The sequence below is a fragment of the Alosa sapidissima genome, chromosome 3 (assembly GCF_018492685.1).
Source record: "Alosa sapidissima isolate fAloSap1 chromosome 3, fAloSap1.pri, whole genome shotgun sequence".
Taxonomy (NCBI): domain Eukaryota; kingdom Metazoa; phylum Chordata; class Actinopteri; order Clupeiformes; family Clupeidae; genus Alosa; species Alosa sapidissima.
Window position 1 is genome coordinate 10,693,868 of NC_055959.1, and position 19,205 is coordinate 10,713,072.

The following is a 19,205-nucleotide window of genomic DNA, read 5'->3' on the forward strand; positions in this document are numbered from 1 at the left end:
AGGGCTACCGGCCAAACAGCATGGCTTCCGTTCTCTTTCTTTATAGGCTATGGGAGCGCTGTCACGTACTCCAAATGTACTCGGCTTCACTGTCAATGACACAAGCGGATGTGGAACAACGTAGAGAAAGTCGAGTACACGAAAGTGCATTCATTCAACCAATTTTTGTAGGTAACTGTTGATAGTTTTTCGGACACACGCCGTCTGCTCTTGTCACAGGTAAAGAATTACTTTATCATATTTTAGTCTCCTGATAATGCTGGCAGACAATAAGCACGTTTGGCAATTTGCTCGTTACTCTATTGGAAGATGTGGTGGTAGCCTATTCATCAGCGGTCTGCTTGCAGGCAAAAATATCCATCCGGAAGACCACTTGCCTCTGTTTTCAAAGGAAAAATGACACCGGGCTTTAATGATGAGACGAAAGGAGGGGAAAGGTAGGCTACCGTTCAATTACGTCGGTGTGTTTTATGATAAGTTTTGAAAATAATGAGACCTGGGACGGCAATCAAAAGTGTTATCTCTTTCTTATCTTGTTAAATCTCTTTAAAATGCGTATGTGCCGTGCGGTATACATTCATTTTTTTCTATCAATACATGTTACTAGAATGAGGAAATGCATAGGCCTAATACTTAACGCACTCAACTGCCCTATGCGCCAGATCACGTAGATTAATACTTCAGTTTATTTGTGCAGGTGTATTGCTTTGTAGATTGGTTAATAGCATATTATTGCATTCAGCCCTCTTTGTTAACAATAGACTGATGGAGGTTGTAAACTCTTAAGTCCGTCAGGTCAGTGATGTTTGAGTTAATAGAATGGGTTTTACTCGGAAAGTGTTATAATTCTGAAAAGGAGTAATGTTTGCCCTGAAACATTTGTTTATATTATATGTTAGCTGTAGTAATGTACTTGTGCACAATCCTAATTTGGATGCCATGAAGGAGGATATACTTTACCATTTCAACTTGGGGACGGCTACACATGATTTGCCAGCCATGTTTGGAGATGTCAAGGTAAGTAACACGCACAATGAGCGTATAGAGGATTATCTCTCTGTTGAAAATTTAGTGTGATGTAGTTTTTTTTAATTCTTTTGTAATATTGTATTTTCATAGTTTGTATGTGTAGGCGGCAGCCCGTGGAGGATGAAGGCATTCATAGAGTTCATCGGTCATGAGTTGGGCATGGCTGAGCCTAAAGCTGATTACCCCAACATCTGTGCAGGGACTGACCGCTATGCCATGTACAAAGTGGGACCGGTGCTCTCAGTCAGTGTAAGGAAATGTACACACGATTGATTTCCCCCTTGATGACAACACTTTTTTTATTTTTGTCTGAAGAGAGTTTAACTCCACCAGCATGATCTTACAGACTGCTTGTCAATCTAGATTCCTGTTTCATGCTAAATTTACTGATATTTTGACCCTAAACTCACATTCTAAAGTACCCAGGGGGCAAAACACCCGTTTTTTACGAAATCAGACATGGGCTGCTGTAAAAGGTTGTCATATAAAAATGAAATCTATGATGTCTGAGGATCACAACCTGGGTGGACAACCCGGTCAACAAGCTGCTGGAAACTTGTAGGATGTGTTCAAAGTATGCATGTCCCCCCGCAAAAAAAATACGCTTTTGAAGCTCTTTGCAGTTCCCTATGGCAGCTAGCAGCCGCGATCAAATGCCATCATCCATAACAGCTTTCATATCTCTGCTATATATCATTTTAGTTGTGAAATCTACAGCCCTACCAACACAACGGGAATACAGCTTTCAAACGATATCTTGATTGTACAAGCAGTATGAAATATAGTTGTGATTATGTAACGTTACATTGAAAGACTTTGAACTTCTGTTGCTAATTATCCATGTTTCTCCACTAGCACTAGTTCTAGCTTAGCCTGCTGCAAAAAAAATAGTTTTGATTGATCAAATAGTTTTACGTATACTACTTAACGAAAAGGTGATCTTGTAAAACAGTCCATAAATAAGATATCAGTCGGTTCTGTCTTTGTATCCTTGCACTTTTACTATGCACAAACTTAGTCCACAAACACATCAAAAACACAACGTCTTCTGCAGTGTGATTATGTTAACGCTACTTCCTGTATTGTTGAAAATCCCATGTAAAATAGGCTAGGCCATAGACATAATATACATAGACGCCGCATTGGCTGCTGGAAACGAGAAATGCGGCCGCCATCTTGGACCGGTCATACTCCTCGTTGCGTTGCAGCAGAAGACACAAGATGCCAGTACTGTGCAGCATGTTCCTGCTCAAATCGACGAACCATCGCAAACAGGGCTCGGGGGATTTACTTTTCTCAAGTAAGATTTAACATTACCGTACTAATGGTTGTATTTTGTTAATAGAATATTACCAGAGAGTTGAGAAGGAGCAAGGATCTTTGATATTACTGTATGAGAATCGTAGCCTAGCTAGGCTGTTTACTCGGTGTTCACCTGGCTATGAACTGAGACTTAATAAGTCATATTCCATAACACTGACTTAGATTACAACTGACACAAAAAGGCTATTGTAGAAATAAATCATACTAGATTTGGCTGGCGAATTTTACACAAGTGGCACAGACTGTAGCCTATATTATTGGGCAATCGCTAGCTGCTACTTGTAGCCTAAGCGTGTTGGTAGCTTCACTATTTTCTGAATAAAGTAACTTTTCAATAGCTTAACTTCTTTATTTATCAAGTGGCTTAGCCACACAAGCTACACTTTTCTTGTCATGTGTAATTGGCACAATTTAAAGTAGCTTCCTATGTAGAGAACTAGCCTACTGCTGTGTTTGTGTTAATAATACATTTGACTGGGTGGTAGTATTGTGTAGTGTTTTATTCATAGCAGAGTAACTGATAGTTTAGCTCACTACAATGTCTAAGTAGCTTGCCCAACACTGTATTATTCACATGTCATTTACCCTAACAAGAATAAGATGCCTCTCAAATTCCTTTATTCATTTTATTCATTTATTTATTTTATATCTCCCCAGAACAACTGCCTTGCTCAAGGAGACTGTGAATGAACTGAATAGTCTCCTCACATCCCTGGATCTGAGGAAGGTGCAGCTCTTCATTGCAGTATTGGAGGGCATCTGCTACACTGTGACTGAATATTTGATTTATGAGCTCCACCTTCATCACCTGCATTCACCACTCTGTGTCCCATTTTCCCATCGTCTGGTTGACTCAGTCCTCTTTTAGGGAGTTTACCCAGTTTCACTATGTACTGCTATCTTATTTGCCCACCTGCTGTCTGAAGCACTTTTTTCTTAGCCAAAGTGTACCCAAGCAATTTTAGCAAGGTGGGAACATACAAAATTACATGCACCAGTTATCGAAATCATAGAACCAACTGCATGACAGTAACCTCTGTCTCACTGAGCCTGTGAAGACACTCCCCGATTCTTTACTGATTGCAATGAACGGGGCTGATCTTAGCAGTTTCTAAAATGTTTCTTAATTCTTATTTATTTAATCTCTTCATTGGGGCTGAAAGCTTTCTGTGAACTGTAAATAACAGATGCTGTTGATGAACCCATTGACACTGTACAAGTGACAAGTCACCTTTTTGTCTTGAATTGATGAAGTTACACTTACTATGCCAAACCAATGTCTGTTTTTTAAGGATCAGAAACAAACCTACAAACTTGCACTTTACAATATTTATGGAACTTGTCTAACAAATGCTGTTGATATTGAACCCAGTTACTCCATTTCCTTTACTTATGCCACACCAATGTCTGTTCATCAAACTTTATTTTTGATGGCACTGAACTGAAAATGTTAATGGATTTTTTTCTGTCAATTTAACCCATTAAAACTTGTATCAAACCAGTTTCTGTCTATGCTGTCAAACATGGATTAGTTATGTTCCCAGTGTTTATATTGGATGTCATCACTTTATAATATATCATATATGAGAATATTCTATTACTATTAAGCCCACTATGAATATTAAAATACACACAACCATGTTTCCTGTATACAGCTTTTCTACTGGAAGGTTTACAACTTATTCTGTCAATTTACCCAAGTTTGTCACTAAACCACATAGGCCTACTTGGAATACCCCTCAGATGTCTGAATGGCACTGATCTCACTTAAATGGTTATAGAACCTTTCTGTGAATAATGCTGTTGATGGAACTTTTCTGTCAACTGTGAACTATATTTAACTCATTAAACTTGTATCAAACTAGTTTTGTCTATGCTGTCAAACATGGATTATGTTCCCAGTTTTAATATCGGACGTCAGGTCACTTTATATCATATATCAGAATATTCTATTACTGTTAAACCCACTATGAATATTAAAATACGCTAAATCATGTGTCCTGTATCATAGCTACATGTATGACCTTTGCAGCAAAAAAAACTGAGTGAGAATCTGTTCGGTATTCAGTGAGATATGATTAATTAAGTGCGCTGACAGCTCATCTCACAGGCCAAACAGATTACACTGAGTGGAGTGGATGACCGGTCCAAGATGGCGGCTCCAAATCTCGTCAGCGCTAGTAAGGAGTAGCGGTCGATGCGGCGTCTATGTATATTATGTCTATGGGCTAGGCTACTTGGATTTTCAATTCACCACTAGAATATTGGATATTTCAATGTGGTAATATGGTGGCAGCATGGAGGGGAGTGTCTCCAGGACGCTGCTTTCACTGTTAAGCCTTCATGAGGTGTCGTGGGCCTAACTTAACGAAACATCGGTGAATGAGGGTGCCCACTTGATAACCCCAATGACATGCCGCATACTATATAGGCTACTGCTGTTGGATGGGCCATTTGTATTGCGCTTGTGACCATTTGTTGGCGGATTTGTGGGTAGTGTGCTTTTTAAAGTTAAACTTGAGCAGGGGCTTCTGAGTGTGTTTTTACCTTGGATTTTGGCACAAGGGATTTTAACATCTAATCCTGTGTATTAATGTAACACTTATTGCTGCTGTGGACTGCAAAGACATCGGCAGCGATAAAATATCGAGAAGCTGGCGAAATCAAGGTTGAGAAATTTCATGGTAGCCTAAGTGCTTTTCAATTTTCATTATAAAACAATTACAACCCAAAACAGAAAAACTTGGGACGTTGTGTAAAATGTGAATAAAAACAGAATGTAATAATCTGCAAATCTCTTAAACTCATATTTACTTGAAAAAAGGACACAGACAGCATATCAAATGTTGAAAATGACAAATTTGACTATTTCATGAAATATATATTTTAATTTTGAATTTGATACCAGCAACATGTTTCAAAAAAAGTTGGTACAGGGATAACAAAATGCTGGAAAAGGTGTGTAATGATAAAGAAAACAAAAGGAGGAATGTTTCAAAACTAATTAGGGTAACTGGCAACATGTTTGGGTATGAAAAAGAGCATCCCAGCAGGGTCTCTTGATGTACGGGTATTCATCACACAAATGATGAAACAATGCCATTTTAATGCTTCTTAAGATGAAATTGTGAAGTATTTGGGGGGTCCATCATCTACAGGACAAGGGAAGGAGCTGAAAAAGCTGAAAAAAGGAGCTGACATTGGATGGTCGTGGTCTTCTGGACCTCAGATGGCACTGCATCAACACCAGACCTGTTTCTACACCTGTCATTGTAAAATTCTAACAACCAAAATTGTATTGAGACACAATACAGAAAATACCACCGTCTTATCTGGGCCTGAGCTTGTTTAAAATGAACTGAGGTAACGTGGAAAAAGGTCCTGTGGTTAGACCAATCAACATTTGCCATTGTTTTTGGAAATCATGGACTCATCTGGGTTAAAGAGGAGAGGGCCTATCCATGTATCCAACCTATCCAACTTGTTTTAGTGCTCAGTTCGAAACCCAACATCTATGACTGTGTGGAGGAGCATTAGTGCCTACAGCATGGGCATCTTGCACATTTGGCAAAGCACAATCAATTCTGAAAGATGTATACAGGTTTTGAGCAACATATACTGCCATGTCTATTCTAGAGAAGACCTTGAATATTTCAGGAAAACAATGGCCAAATGAATTCTGCACATATTTAAATAGTATTTCTCCATAGAGAAAGAGTCCAGGTGCTAAATTGGCCTGTCTGCAGTTCAGATTTGTCAAATTAGGTGCATAATGGAATGGAAAGCATGACTAAGAATACCCCATACTGTTGAGCAACTGAAATCGTGTAGTAATGACTATTTGCTAGAGTTCATTCTCAAAACTCTAGCAAATAGTCTCCTCAGTTCCTAAACATTTACAGAATTTTGTTAGATGAAGAGGTGAAGCAGTACAGTGATAAACATGCTCCCGTCCCAACTTTTTTTGAAACATGTTGCTGGCATCAAATTCAAAATGAACATATATTTTCCATGAAATAGTCCAAATTTTCATTTTCAACATTATGTTGTCTGTGTCCTTTTTGCTGCTAAATATGGGTTTACGAGTCTTGTATATTATCACATTTAGTTTTTATTTGCATTTTGGACAACGTCCCAACTTTTTCTGTTTTGGGGTTGTATTTCAAGTCGCTGTCGCTATTAATATGAACACTATAATAATGATGAATCGCTTGGGCAGTAAAAAATCAGAAATTTTGGATGGTCTCTGGATGAGGGCCAAGCATTTTCAATTCCATCTACACAGCCTGCCTGGCCTGTGTCAATGGCCATGGCAATATCATGTGGTTGTGTTAAGGGTTGTCAGAAGAGCTGCTCCTGTGCAAAGAGGGCAATTCCATGCTACATAGGATGCCTTTGCCAGGGGCCTGAAGAAGAGCAGCAGTTCTGTTGAGGGGGACCTGGACAGGGTGAACCAGCTGAACCACTTCTACAACAGGTTTGACTGCCCTGCTCCAGCTCCAATGGCAGTGGTCTGTCCACCACCCCCTGCTGACTCAGACATTGCTCTTGTTTGCGTGCCTGCCCTACCCCCACCTCCCAGTCTCTCCAGCTCTGCATCCCAGTGACACCCAACAACCTAAGCCACCATCACCTCACGCCCTGCCCCCACCTGACGCCTCCTTGCCTGTGCCTGTTGAGGTGTCCACGACTCTGGCATCCTTGACAGGGACATCAAGGAGGTGGTCATTCCCCAGCCCCCATGCACCCCCACACCCCCTCAATACCAGTGCAACACTCACCTCCACATCACAGGCTGTCGTACCCCCACCATCACTGGATATTGCACCCCTCCCCCACATAGCGATCACGAACAATGAGGTGACAATGACTTCAGTCAACAGCAATCACACACAGATCCCAGATGCACCCCTCCCCCTCCCCACACCCCCCATCATCACAGCAGATCAAGTAAGAGTTCAACTAAAGAAACCCCAAGAAGGCCTGACAGACTGTGTCCAAGGCTACTCAAGGCCTGTGCTGCTGAACTGGGGAAGCCACTGAAGCACATCTTTAACTTGAGTCTACGCCTCAGACAAGTTCCAACACTGTGAAAGACATCGAGACATCACTTCATTTCTCAAGTGCTTTTAACACCATCCAACCCCTCAGACTAGGAGACAAGCTATTGCAGATGGGTGTGGATGCTCACCTGGTAACCTGGTACAGATTACCTGACCAGTCCTGTTCACCCTGTACACATCTGACTTCTGCTACAACACAGAGTCATGCCACATACAGAAGTTTTCTGACGCAGGTCTAAGCCCACTCTGCTACCAGTCTCCATTGATGGGGTCAATGTGGAGGTGGTAAGCACCTACAAGTATCTGGGTCTCCACCTGGACAATAAACTGGACTGGTCAGCCAACACGGACACACTCTACAAGAAAGGGCAGAGCAGGCTGTACTTCCTGAGGAGGCTGCGGTCCTTCAATGTGTGCAGCAAGCTCCTCAGGATGTTCTACCAGTCTGTTGTTGCCAGCGTCCTCTTCTATGCAGTGGTATGCTAGGGAGGAATGTTTCATGTTTCAAAGCTGCCACCATCATACCTGTGCCGAAGAAAACTGCTCCATCCTGCTTCAATGACTACCGCCCTGTGGCACTGACACCCATCATCATGAAGTGCTTTGAGCGGCTTGTCATGTCACATATCAAAGCCATTCTCCCCCCCACCCTGGACCCCTTCCAGTTTGCATATCGAGCCAAGCGGTCTACAGAGGATGCAATCTGCTCTGCCCTCCACCCAGCCCTCACCCACCTGGAAAAAAGAGACTCATATGTGAGATTGCTGTTTATAGACTTCAGTTCTGCATTCAACACCATAATACCACAACAACTCATCTGCAAACTTGACAAACTGGGACTCAGTACCTACCTCTGCAACTGGCTACTGGACTTCCTCTGTCAGAGGCCCCAAGTAGTACGTGTTGGCAACAATACCTCAAGCAGCATCACACTGAGCACAGGGGCCCCCCAAGGCTGCGTGCTCAGTCCGCTGCTCTTCACCCTGCTGACGCATGACTGCACTGCAACCTACAGCAACAATCACATAGTGAAATTTGCTGACGACACAACTCTGGTGGGTCTCATCACTAAGGGCGACGAGACTCAATACAGGTTGGAGGTCGACCATCTGACCACGTGGTGCAGAGACAACAACCTCATGCTGAACGTCAGCAAGACCAAAGAGATTGTTGTTGACTTCCGGAGAGGTCACACCCAACACCTGCCACTGACCATCGACGGTGCTGTGGTGGAGAGAGCGAGCAGCACCAAATTCCTGGGGGTGCACATCAGTGAAGACCTCTCCTGGACCACCAACACTGCATCACTGGCGAAGAGAGCTCAGCGCCGCCTGTACTTCCTGCGGAAACTCAGGCGAGCAAGTGCTCCACCAGCCATCATGACCACATTCTACGGAGGCACCATTGAGAGCATCCTGTGTGGGGCGGAAGCTGCACTGAATACAACAGGAAAGCCCTGCAGCGCATAGTGAACACAGCTGGAAGGATTATTGGTGCTTCACTCCCCTCCCTGAAGGACATTTACACCACCCACCTCACCCGCAAGGCGACCAAAATTGTGAGTGATGCAAGTCACCCTGCTCACAATCTGTTTGATCTACTGCCCTCTGGGAAGAGGTACAGAAGCCTGCGCTCCCGCACTACCAGACTCACCAACAGCTTCATACACCAAGCTGTAAGGATGCTGAACTCTCTCCCTCCTCTCCCCCCTCCACCCTCAGCTACATAACATCCTGGACATTGGACCCAAAATGGCCGCCTGCACTACTCCACTTGCACACTTGCACACTTGTACACTTTACAACTTGGTGTTGTTGTCCTGAAAACACAACACTTCTGCTGCTCTTACATAACTTGCACCACTATGCCACTTTCTTTCTTACTTAGGTCAAACAGAACTACCCAAGCCTTTTATTGGCCTGACTTTGCACTAGTATTTTATTGTCTATGCACAATTTCAACCAAATTTTGCTGCTCTTATTTTTTCATTATTATATGTGCCCTCTTATTTACTTATTTACTTACTTTTTTGTTTACTTGAATGTTATGTTTGTCTGTGGACCTAAATTGGCAAAATATGTCTTGTCTTCACCGTGGGATAGTGAGAAACGTAATTTCGATCTCTTTGTATGACTTTGACTTTGAGGAAGCACAAAGAAGAAGGATGCGGGGCGACTTGACAGGCTGGTAAGGAAAGCTGGCTCTGTAGTGGGAGCTGAACGAGTGCATCACTTCAATATCTGACAAAAGGACCCTGAACACTGATCAACATCTTGGACAATGAGTGTCATCCACTCCACAGCACTATTGTAAAGCAGAAGAGCCTGATCAGCTGGAGACTTCGCTCACTGCCTTGCACAACAGACAGACAAGGAAGTCATTTGTCCCCAGGGCCATTGAACTGTTCAATGCTTCACCTAAGGGAAGAGGAGAGATAGACTTCTCCGCATAGTCTGTCTGCCTCTCCACCCCCTCCATGTTTGGATACTGTCTGTCCACTAGCCACTTTTTACCACTGTCTTACTGCCTCACTGTTTGCGTGCTATATTAGCACATATGCATAACCCCTCCCTCCATGCCACAGCCAAATTGTGGCCACACTTATACCTTTTCTTAATATAGAATATCTAAATCTATCTTAATATCTAAATCTATCTATCTATATATATATATATAGATTAGGGCTGTCAAAATAACTGATTAATTTCGATTAATTAATTTGAGAAAAAATAACTGATTAAAAAAAATAACGCAGATTAATCGATTCCGTATGACCTTTGACCCTGAGCCGTTGTAGTCAGTAACCATTAGACTGTAAAATGAAGGAGAGAGAAGAAAATGTGCTGACTAGATCATTGATTGGAACATTTACTTTTAAACAACAAACAAAATAAAGTGTTGATTAAAATAAAGTCCTCTGCAATGTCTGCAGCAAGGAATTTGCATATCACCGGAGTTCATCAACTTTAAAGTCGCACATCAATGCAAAGAAATAGTGTTGACATTAGGGGAAGTGTTAATTTATTTTCATTGTGTCCCCTAGGTTCTGTGGCCTATCTGTGGCCTGATATACCTTGTATGTGAAAAACAACTTCTTCCTGAAGCACTTTTGAATTTATTTCCTCAGCATATTAGGTCATATCATAGATTATTATGGCCATTATTAAAATAATAATACAAGAGTTTTTGAACTTTAATGTCACTAATGCTGATTATTAAATGATTTATTTAAATTTAAAAATTTAAAATACTTTCACAGTAAAAAATATGTGATTCATTTAGATTAATTAATCACAGAGTATGTAATTAATTAGATTAATTTTTTAATCGATTGACAGCCCTAATATAGATAGATAGATAGATATAGTTTTTTCTATAGTTTTTTATATTACCTTGCCTATACTCGCTGATATGTCCATACTTATTTTATGCTGGTCTCTAGACTTTATTCTTGCACTGTTGCACTGTTGGACTTACTCATTTGCACCATCACCATGACACTCACTCACACAGAGCACCTTACCTTACCTTACTATGCACAGAGAATCACAGGCTCAGTCCCTGCCTCAGTCATTGCAAGCGCCTGTTGATAAATCACCCACTATGTGGATACTGTTTTTAGAATTGATTTAGATTAACTGTTATTAAGTATAATTTGTATTTTAGTATATTTAGTATATTCTTTATCTTCTACTGTCCTTATTGCTTAGTTGTTTTTTTTTATATTATATACCATTCATTTCTTTTTTCTGCTTTTAGTGAATGTGTGTGTGATGTCTGTATGCTACTGAGACCTTGAATTTCCCCTGGGGATCAATGAAGTATCTATCTATCTATCTATCTATCGAAACACTAGAGAGCAGCAACAGCGACTCTGAAAACAGCTAAACAAATTTTATAAACATTATTACAGAAATATGGGTTCATACAGGGTGATATGAACATCCACTTAGATGCCCCAGGCTCAGCGGACTTTTTGGCCCTGGTCCACTCCTTTGACCTCGAACTGGTTCAAAGCCCACCGACTCACAAAGCTGGCAAAGAGCTTGATTTGATTTTCACTCGGAACTGCAGCACAGACACCCTCATGGTGACGCCTCTCCATCTTTCTGACCACTTCTTCATCCAGTTCAACGTCAGCCTGACAGAACAGCCTCCAGCTCCTCAGCCGATGGTCACGTTCCGCCGCAACATCCGGAACCTGTCTCCAACGCACTTCTCCTCTGTGGTTGCCTCCGGTCTACCTCCACTCAACACCTTCTCCTCTCTGGAGGTTAATGAAGCCACTGACTCGCTCTGCTCCACACTGACCTCGTGTCTAGACGAGCTGTGCCCTCTTACCACAAGGCCAGCTCGATCCAAACATTCTCATCCATGGCTAAATGATACCCTCCGATCACAGCGCACCAAACTCAGAGCCGCGGAGAGGAAATGGCACAAATCCAAACTAGCTGACGGCCTCAAAAACTACCAGACACTCCTGACCTCCTTCTCAGCCAGCATCACTGCTGCTAAGACTGCTTTCTACAATGACAAAATCAACAGTGCTACAGACACTCGAAAACTTTTCTCAACCTTCAAATCGCTACTCAACCCTCAGCTGCCTCCTCCTCCATCCAGCCTTACTGCAGATACCCTCGCCTCATTTTTTACAAACAAAGTGGCGGCAATCAGCAGTCAATTCTCTACATGCCCACTCAACGCATCTGACTCAGATACCGCACTCCTACAACCTCTAGGGACTGCTGGAACATCTTTTTCAGCATTCACGCCTCTCTCCGAGAGTGAAGTGTCCAGACTCCTGACATGCAGCCGTCCTACCACATGCTCGCTGGACCCTATACCTACGAGCCTACTTCAGTCCATCAGCCCGACCATCGCTCCAGCTATCACACATGTGATCAATGCCTCGCTAACCTCCGGCACATTTCCAACAGCGTTCAAAATGGCCCGGGTAACACCGTTACTTAAGAAAGCTTCTCTCAACCCTGCTCAAGTCAAGAACTACCGCCCTGTCTCACTACTGCCTTTCCTATCCAAAGGCATTGAACGAGCAGTCTCCAAACAGGTCTCTGACTTCCTTTCACAGAACAACCTTCTGGATCCAAATCAGTCTGGGTTCAAAAGCGGCCACTCTACCGAAACGGCTCTGCTGTCTGTAACAGAAGCCTTAAAAGAAGCCAGGGCGACCGCTCGATCATCAGTACTCATTCTGCTTGACTTATCGGCTGCCTTTGACACGGTTAATCACCGTATCCTTCTCTCTATACTCGCTGACATGGGAATCTCCGGAGCTGCTCTCTCCTGGTTTGAATCCTACCTCACAGGACGCTTGTTTAACGTATCATGGCTTGGTCAGCTATCTGCACCTCACCATCTCACCACAGGGGTCCCCCAGGGCTCAGTGCTGGGCTCCCTCTTTGCTATCTACACCACCTCCTTGGGACAGATTATCCGTTCGCACGGCTTCTCATACCACTGCTATGCAGACGACACACAGCTCTATCTGTCCTTTCCACCTGACGACCCCCTGGTTTCAGCACGGATCTCAGATTGCCTTTCAGACATAGCTACATGGATGAAGGCACACCACCTCCAGCTGAACCTCTCAAAGACTGAACTGCTGGTCATCCCAGCTAAACCTACCATACACCACGACATCAACATCAAATTTGACTCCCTGTCTGTTTCACCGACCAGGACTGCAAGAAATCTAGGAGTTGTTCTCGACAACCAACTAAACTTCTCAGATCATGTTGCCTCAGTCGCCCGGTCATGCCGTTTCGCACTCTACAACATACGGAAAATCAGGACTTACTTGACTCAAGATGCTACCCAACTTCTGGTTCAGGCAATAGTCATCTCACGACTCGACTACTGCAATGCCCTCCTGACAGGTCTCCCAGCCTGCGCAGTGAAACCACTTCAGATGATCCAGAACGCGGCGGCGCGCCTGGTCTACAACCAACCCAAAAGGGCACATGTTACCCCGCTGCTCATCCAGCTACACTGGCTACCTATGGCGGCCCGCATCAAATTCAAGTCTCTAACGCTTGCCTACAAAGTAGTCTCCGGTTCTGCTCCCACCTACTTGAATGCCCTCATACAGACTTACACTACCTCCAGACCGCTGCGCTCCTCTGACGAACGACGTCTAGCTCTACCACCGGTACGCTCAAGCCAATCCAAACTTTTCTCATCTGTTGTTCCTCGTTGGTGGAACACACTGCCAGTTCCTACAAGGGCAGGGACATCCTTTTCCACTTTCAAAAAACTCCTGAAGACCCAGCTCTTTAGAGAACATCTACTCTCATAGCAACACTTACAACAAGTCTTACTGATCCTAGCACTCACCAGCCATTTTAAACTGACAAGTAACTGTTAAAATACAGCACTCACCGACGCACTTATTCTTACTGTACTCTAATGTTTTTTTAAACTGTCCTAAAATTGTGAGAATTGTTCTAAAACTTACTGTTTACCATGTTGTTAGTCGCTTTGGTTAAAAAAGCGTCAGCCAAATGTAATGTAATGTAATGTAATGTAAATTAGTTATCACCCTGAATCTGTTTGCCTGTTTCATTAATTGTTTTTTGTTTTGTTTTACAAATTGCTGCTTAATGTAACTGTTTTAATCAGTATTTTTTTTTTTAAAACTACTCCACACATGACTCCTGTGTGTTTTAGTCTTTCAACATTTAGTTGTCTAGCTTACACTCCAAACACCTGGATTGAACTCCAGAATAACCCGCCTAACCCCAAATCCTGAAATCCTTTTTTTTAATTTCGATAGAATAAATAAAGCTATCCCACTTGTGAAAGAATATTAGAAATACTAGACATTATAATACAAATAACAGATCTTGCATAAATATGCAAACTATGTAGGCCTACTGTATAGAAACAGAGCTGTACTACAATTCACATCAGTTAACAGTAAACCTTTCTTGGATCTTGTTTGACTTGATAGGCTTGAAATTGAATTCCCTCTAAATGTGTTAATGGGTCTGAAGTCTGGTTAGTAAAATGATCAAAATATTATTTCATCTGTAAAAGTTAACTTCACATGGTATTTTGTTTATTTTAACAACAAAGGGAAAAGAATGCTACCGAATATAATGGAATGTTCTTTAAATATTTATAAATATCTTTGTATACCTATGAATTAAGAGGCATTGTTAACTCTTACATTCTAATTACATGTACAATCAAGGCTTCAGATGAAAGCCTATCTTCCACTCTTTTGAAAGGTGTGCTCAGTTTGTTTCTAGCATAAAGTATCAGGGAGATATGGCCCAGGATTCATGGATATAATTAAACCTTTTTAGCATGATTGGGTGATTCCGGGGAGTTAAAGCAGAATTTGAGGTAGCATTGTTTTGACCCTAATTGCAAGTTTCCAGCAGCTTGTTGACCGGGTTGTCCACCCAGGTTGTGATCCTCAGACATCATAGATTTCATTTTTATATAACAACCTTTTACAGCAGCCCATGTCATCTAAACCCCCTTTGCCCCCTGGGTAAAGTGTAGTTTTAGCTGGAAATGTTTTAACCTGCTGTTATGTCCCCTCCTTTTTTATATTTACACTCCTCGTGTGTTGCAGCATGGAATGGGGATTCCCTCAATAGCCATCATGCTTCATGAACTAATCAAACTCCTCTACCATGCTCGCTGTACTGACGTCACAGTTCTGAGAATTGGAACGTCGGGCGGAATAGGTACATTTTATTTCTGCACAAATATCATAGGTTATCATATCATCGTAAACACTTATTCCATGACATCAGCGCTTTACAGACGATGGTTCAATAGAGATTCTGAAGATTAGTTTTTAATTGTGACATGTTTTTACTCATGCATATTCAAACTTTCCTAGTCATTCCTTTACCGAGATAAAGCCAAACATTCATAAAAGTTCAAGTTTGTAGTTGTTGCCCCCCATTTTCTCAGACATGTCACTTTCATAAAAAACTGAAACTTTGACCACAGGAAAAATGAGGATGTAAATGGATGAGTTATTCGGCTATCTCTATCTCTGACCTGACAAAACTGAGAGGGCAGCCCAGAGGTTGAGAGTTCACAAAGGTGTGGCCTCTAAAAACACCCCTATTTATTGAGTTAGGGCCTAAAAATACCTTGTTAAATAAATATATACACTCACCGCTTTACCTGTTCAACTGCGCATTGATGGAAGTATATAGTCAGCCAATCGATGCATTTAGGCACGTAGACATGGTCACGATGATCTGATCTGCTGGATTTCAAACCGAGCATCAGAGTGGGGAAGATGGGTGATTTAAGTGACTTTGAATGTGGCATTGTTGTTGGCAACAGATGGGCTGATCTACTGGGATCACGTACATCCATCTCTAGGGTTTACAGAGAATAGTCTGAAAAGGAGAAAATATCCAGAGAGCAGCAGTACACTTAGCAAAATGCCTTGTTGAGGTCAGAGGAGAATGGACAGATTGCAGATAGAAAGGCAACAGTAACTCAAACAATCATGTAAATATGGACCAAAATCTCTGAGGAAAGTTCTGAATACAAAAGGGGGGTCCAAGCCACTAGTAGCAAGGTCTTCCAATTAGTGGCTAGTGAGTGTATATTATTTTCATGTATATTTAACATGTGCATATCTAATTTTGGCAACCTCACAAGATCAGAGCAGAGAGCTTAGCGCACCCTCTGTGATCTTTGGCGCCCCCGTTAGACCGTAGACTCTAGGATAGGTCACATGGTAGGGAAAGCAGACAGACAGACAGGCGGAGCTTCTGTGATGTCACTACATGTGGCTAGTTGGGTAAAAGACAATTGCCCTGCTCATTCATGGCTCACAATTAGGACAGCCAGTGAGAGGCCACTCTCACAATTAGGGACAGACTCTTTTGTTGCCACATGTGGTGAGTCAGTGACACCGACACCGTGGCATCTTGGGTTGACTTTGTGTTGGATTTCCTTGCCAACCAAAAAGTAAAACAAGACTGGACAAGACTGCGGCTTTAGCCACTCCCTCTGGTCTCGTTTGTGGAGAAGGTTTGATACTTGATGACCACTCTCTTAGGCTCTGCCAATCTCTCTCACACACACAAACACACACATACACTAGACCTATTTCCAAGTCAATCACATTTTTTTACATAGTTAGCTGTGGGAGGCTTATAGGTTTAATTCTCCCTTGACAATGAATTCCTCATACTGGTGTTTTGTACCTAAGGTTTAAATTTTTTTTTAGAAATTTTCTACTAGCTATTTGTGTTATTTTTTTCTGCTTTCTTTCAGGCCTGAAACCCGGCACTGTGGTTATCACCAAACAGTCCGTGGATGCCTGTTTCCTGCCACGCTTTGAGCAAGTGATTCTGGGAAAGCCAGTGGTCCGGAGCACTGATCTAGACTCTGACCTGGCAGAAGAGCTGTTCCAGTGCAGTAAAGACTTGGATGAATTTGAAACTGTCATTGGCAACACTATGTGCACAATGGACTTTTATGAGGGTAAGCTACTCAAATGAAGCTGGAGGGTTATAAATGCTACATTTGCTGGTTCTAATTACCTGGTTAAAAGTGAGACAAGTCCTCATGATCACCTGCTTAAATACTTGGGTGGTCAAAGATACTGGACTGAATGCTGGCAAATGTTTTCACAGCGCTATACAGATTAATTGAAGTCAAATCTGTCTTCAAATCTGTACCAGAAAAATCTGTCTAGCACCATGTCGATAAAAGTAAAGGAATACTCAACAATGCCCTTGACCAATTTTGTCACTTACTGCAAACATCACCTAACCAACCGCTAGCTGTCTGTGTCCTGAATACACTGTAAAAAAACGCGATCTCTGTGGACAGTCCCAGGCTCCAAAAATGGCAACAAAAACAGCCTGGGCAAACCTAGCCCATAAAAACATAACAAACTGTTCCAGCAAATCACAGACGAGATGCACGTTTAGGAGAGTTTCAATTGCATGGGAGCAGCACGGGAGGGATGGGGAGAAAGTAGCGAGCTAGCTCTCTGTTTTGTTTGAAAGTCAACAGAAGTGACGTTACCCAGCATCGCTTAGAGCACCTTTAACTGCATACAGTGTGAGCCAGCGTTGGCAACGTTGGTTTGATTGCATTGTTTTCAGTTGGAATGTCCTAATTGGACACAACGTGATACAGTGCTGCGCAGCGTAATATGGCGTGATGTTTTGAGCAGAACTTTTGTTGGATGCTCTGTTTTTCTTTTCTTTTTTCCCTGCTCACATTCTGCTATTTTGAACAAGAAACATGGCGTAATTGAACAGCATGTTAAAACAGATTCAGGGGGGACTGAGAGCGCCCAATGCTACGCCACAGTCAGACACTCACATGCAGTTAGGATAAACTGTAAGGTTGTTTCATACGTTCACGTCTGCTGTGGCTTCTTTCAGGTCAAGCCCGGCTGGATGGGGCCTTCTGCTCATATACAGAGGAAGACAAACAGAACTATCTCAAAGAAGCCTATGCTGCAGGAGTCCGCAATATTGAGATGGAGTCTTCTGTATTTGCTGCCATGTGTAAACTTAGCGGTCTTCAAGGTAGGACAGTTTGTGTATTCTAACAAATTTGGCTATTTTTGATATATCATACGAAATAAGCAGCAGAAAATGTATACTTGAATTTAGAAAATGTATACTTGAATACTTTCAAATTTACTTTAGCTTACAAACTTGCTTAGTATTGGAAAACCTGAACTTTTGGGGCTGGTTTCTTGGACCGTGATTAAACCTGGTCCTAGACTAGAAGAGCCTTTTCAGTGTTGATCTTGATGTTCTCTTTAAAGACACCCTGTAGGGGGACCCAGAGAGCAAATCTTGTTTAGTGCTGCTTTATGTCCAGGACTAAACCTAATCTATGTCCAGGAAACCAGCCCTTCGTGTTTTCATTTGCATTTCTTGTTTTAATGTTATGTTAAAATAATGGATTTATAGCCAGAGTGATTGCTAAATACCAACAGTCGAATTATCTATTTTGTTGTAGCGGCAGTGGTGTGTGTGACTTTGTTGGATCGTCAGAAGGGAGATCAGCTGAGCAGCTCTCATGAAGTCCTTCACAGCTACCAACAGCGACCACAAACACTTGTGGGGCACTTCATCAAGAGGCGTCTGAATTCCATAAGCAGAGGCGTCTTATCTCCTGATGCTGACAAGGCAAAGACATCCTGAGATGACATTAGAAATGGTGGCTTACTTGCACTGTACTGTCAATTATACAAATCCTTTGTGTGCATTTTACTTTAAGCATTGTATTTAGTATGATCAAGGCCTTTTTTTGCTGATGAGCCTTTCATTCCAGCTAAATCGCCTATGTTGCTATATTTTTGTGTTTTTTTTTATCTACGTTGTAGATAATAACTGGGAACATTTGTTGGGGAATGTTGGATTTATAACTCTGCTGATATTTTGGTAATGTTTTGATAAAGTTTTCATACAAGATTACACTGCAAACACAGTATATTATGTAATGCTGCCAGAGAAAGTTGACAGTGTTTTTCCACTGGTCTTAACACAATGCTTTCCCAGTATTAAGTTGCAAGTATTCACTTGAACCTTCGTTGTAATGCTGGGTTGGGCACATATAACATGGACACTGATGTCAGTGGATATTTTAAAGTCTGTAGCTGTATGTTATGAAACATATTATAATACTAGCAATAAAGATTACCCACGAAAGATTAAATGTGTTTTGTTAGACTGATTGAACTACCTGCAATCATATCATTTGGATCGATAATGGTAAACATCGTTGATCTATTGTGCTATAAGCATTGTCTTATAC

At 42.0% G+C, this 19,205-nt stretch overlaps 1 protein-coding gene across 1 annotated transcript; it reads left to right on the top strand.

The window, feature by feature from the left end:
* The first annotated feature begins 36 nt into the window (after nt 1–36).
* On the top strand, nt 37–19,106 carry upp1 (uridine phosphorylase 1). Its single transcript, XM_042085191.1, has 8 exons — nt 37–219; nt 348–437; nt 900–1,017; nt 1,120–1,278; nt 15,019–15,133; nt 16,695–16,904; nt 17,819–17,965; nt 18,408–19,106. The coding sequence occupies exons 2-8, from the start codon at nt 397–399 to the stop codon at nt 18,590–18,592; spliced, it is 975 nt and encodes a 324-aa protein (XP_041941125.1). The 5' UTR covers nt 37–219; nt 348–396; the 3' UTR covers nt 18,593–19,106.
* The last annotated feature ends 99 nt before the right edge of the window (nt 19,107–19,205 follow it).

What these genes read in the sequence shown, in the direction of transcription:
- upp1 (XM_042085191.1), top strand. Translation starts at nt 397, where the DNA reads ATGACACCGGGCTTTAATGATGAGACGAAAGGAGGGGAAAG. An exon ending in GAGACGAAAGGAGGGGAAAG is followed by an intron (nt 438 to 899) that starts GTAGGCTACCGT and finishes ATTATATGTTAG; the next exon opens with CTGTAGTAATGTACTTGTGC. An exon ending in CCATGTTTGGAGATGTCAAG is followed by an intron (nt 1,018 to 1,119) that starts GTAAGTAACACG and finishes GTATTTTCATAG; the next exon opens with TTTGTATGTGTAGGCGGCAG.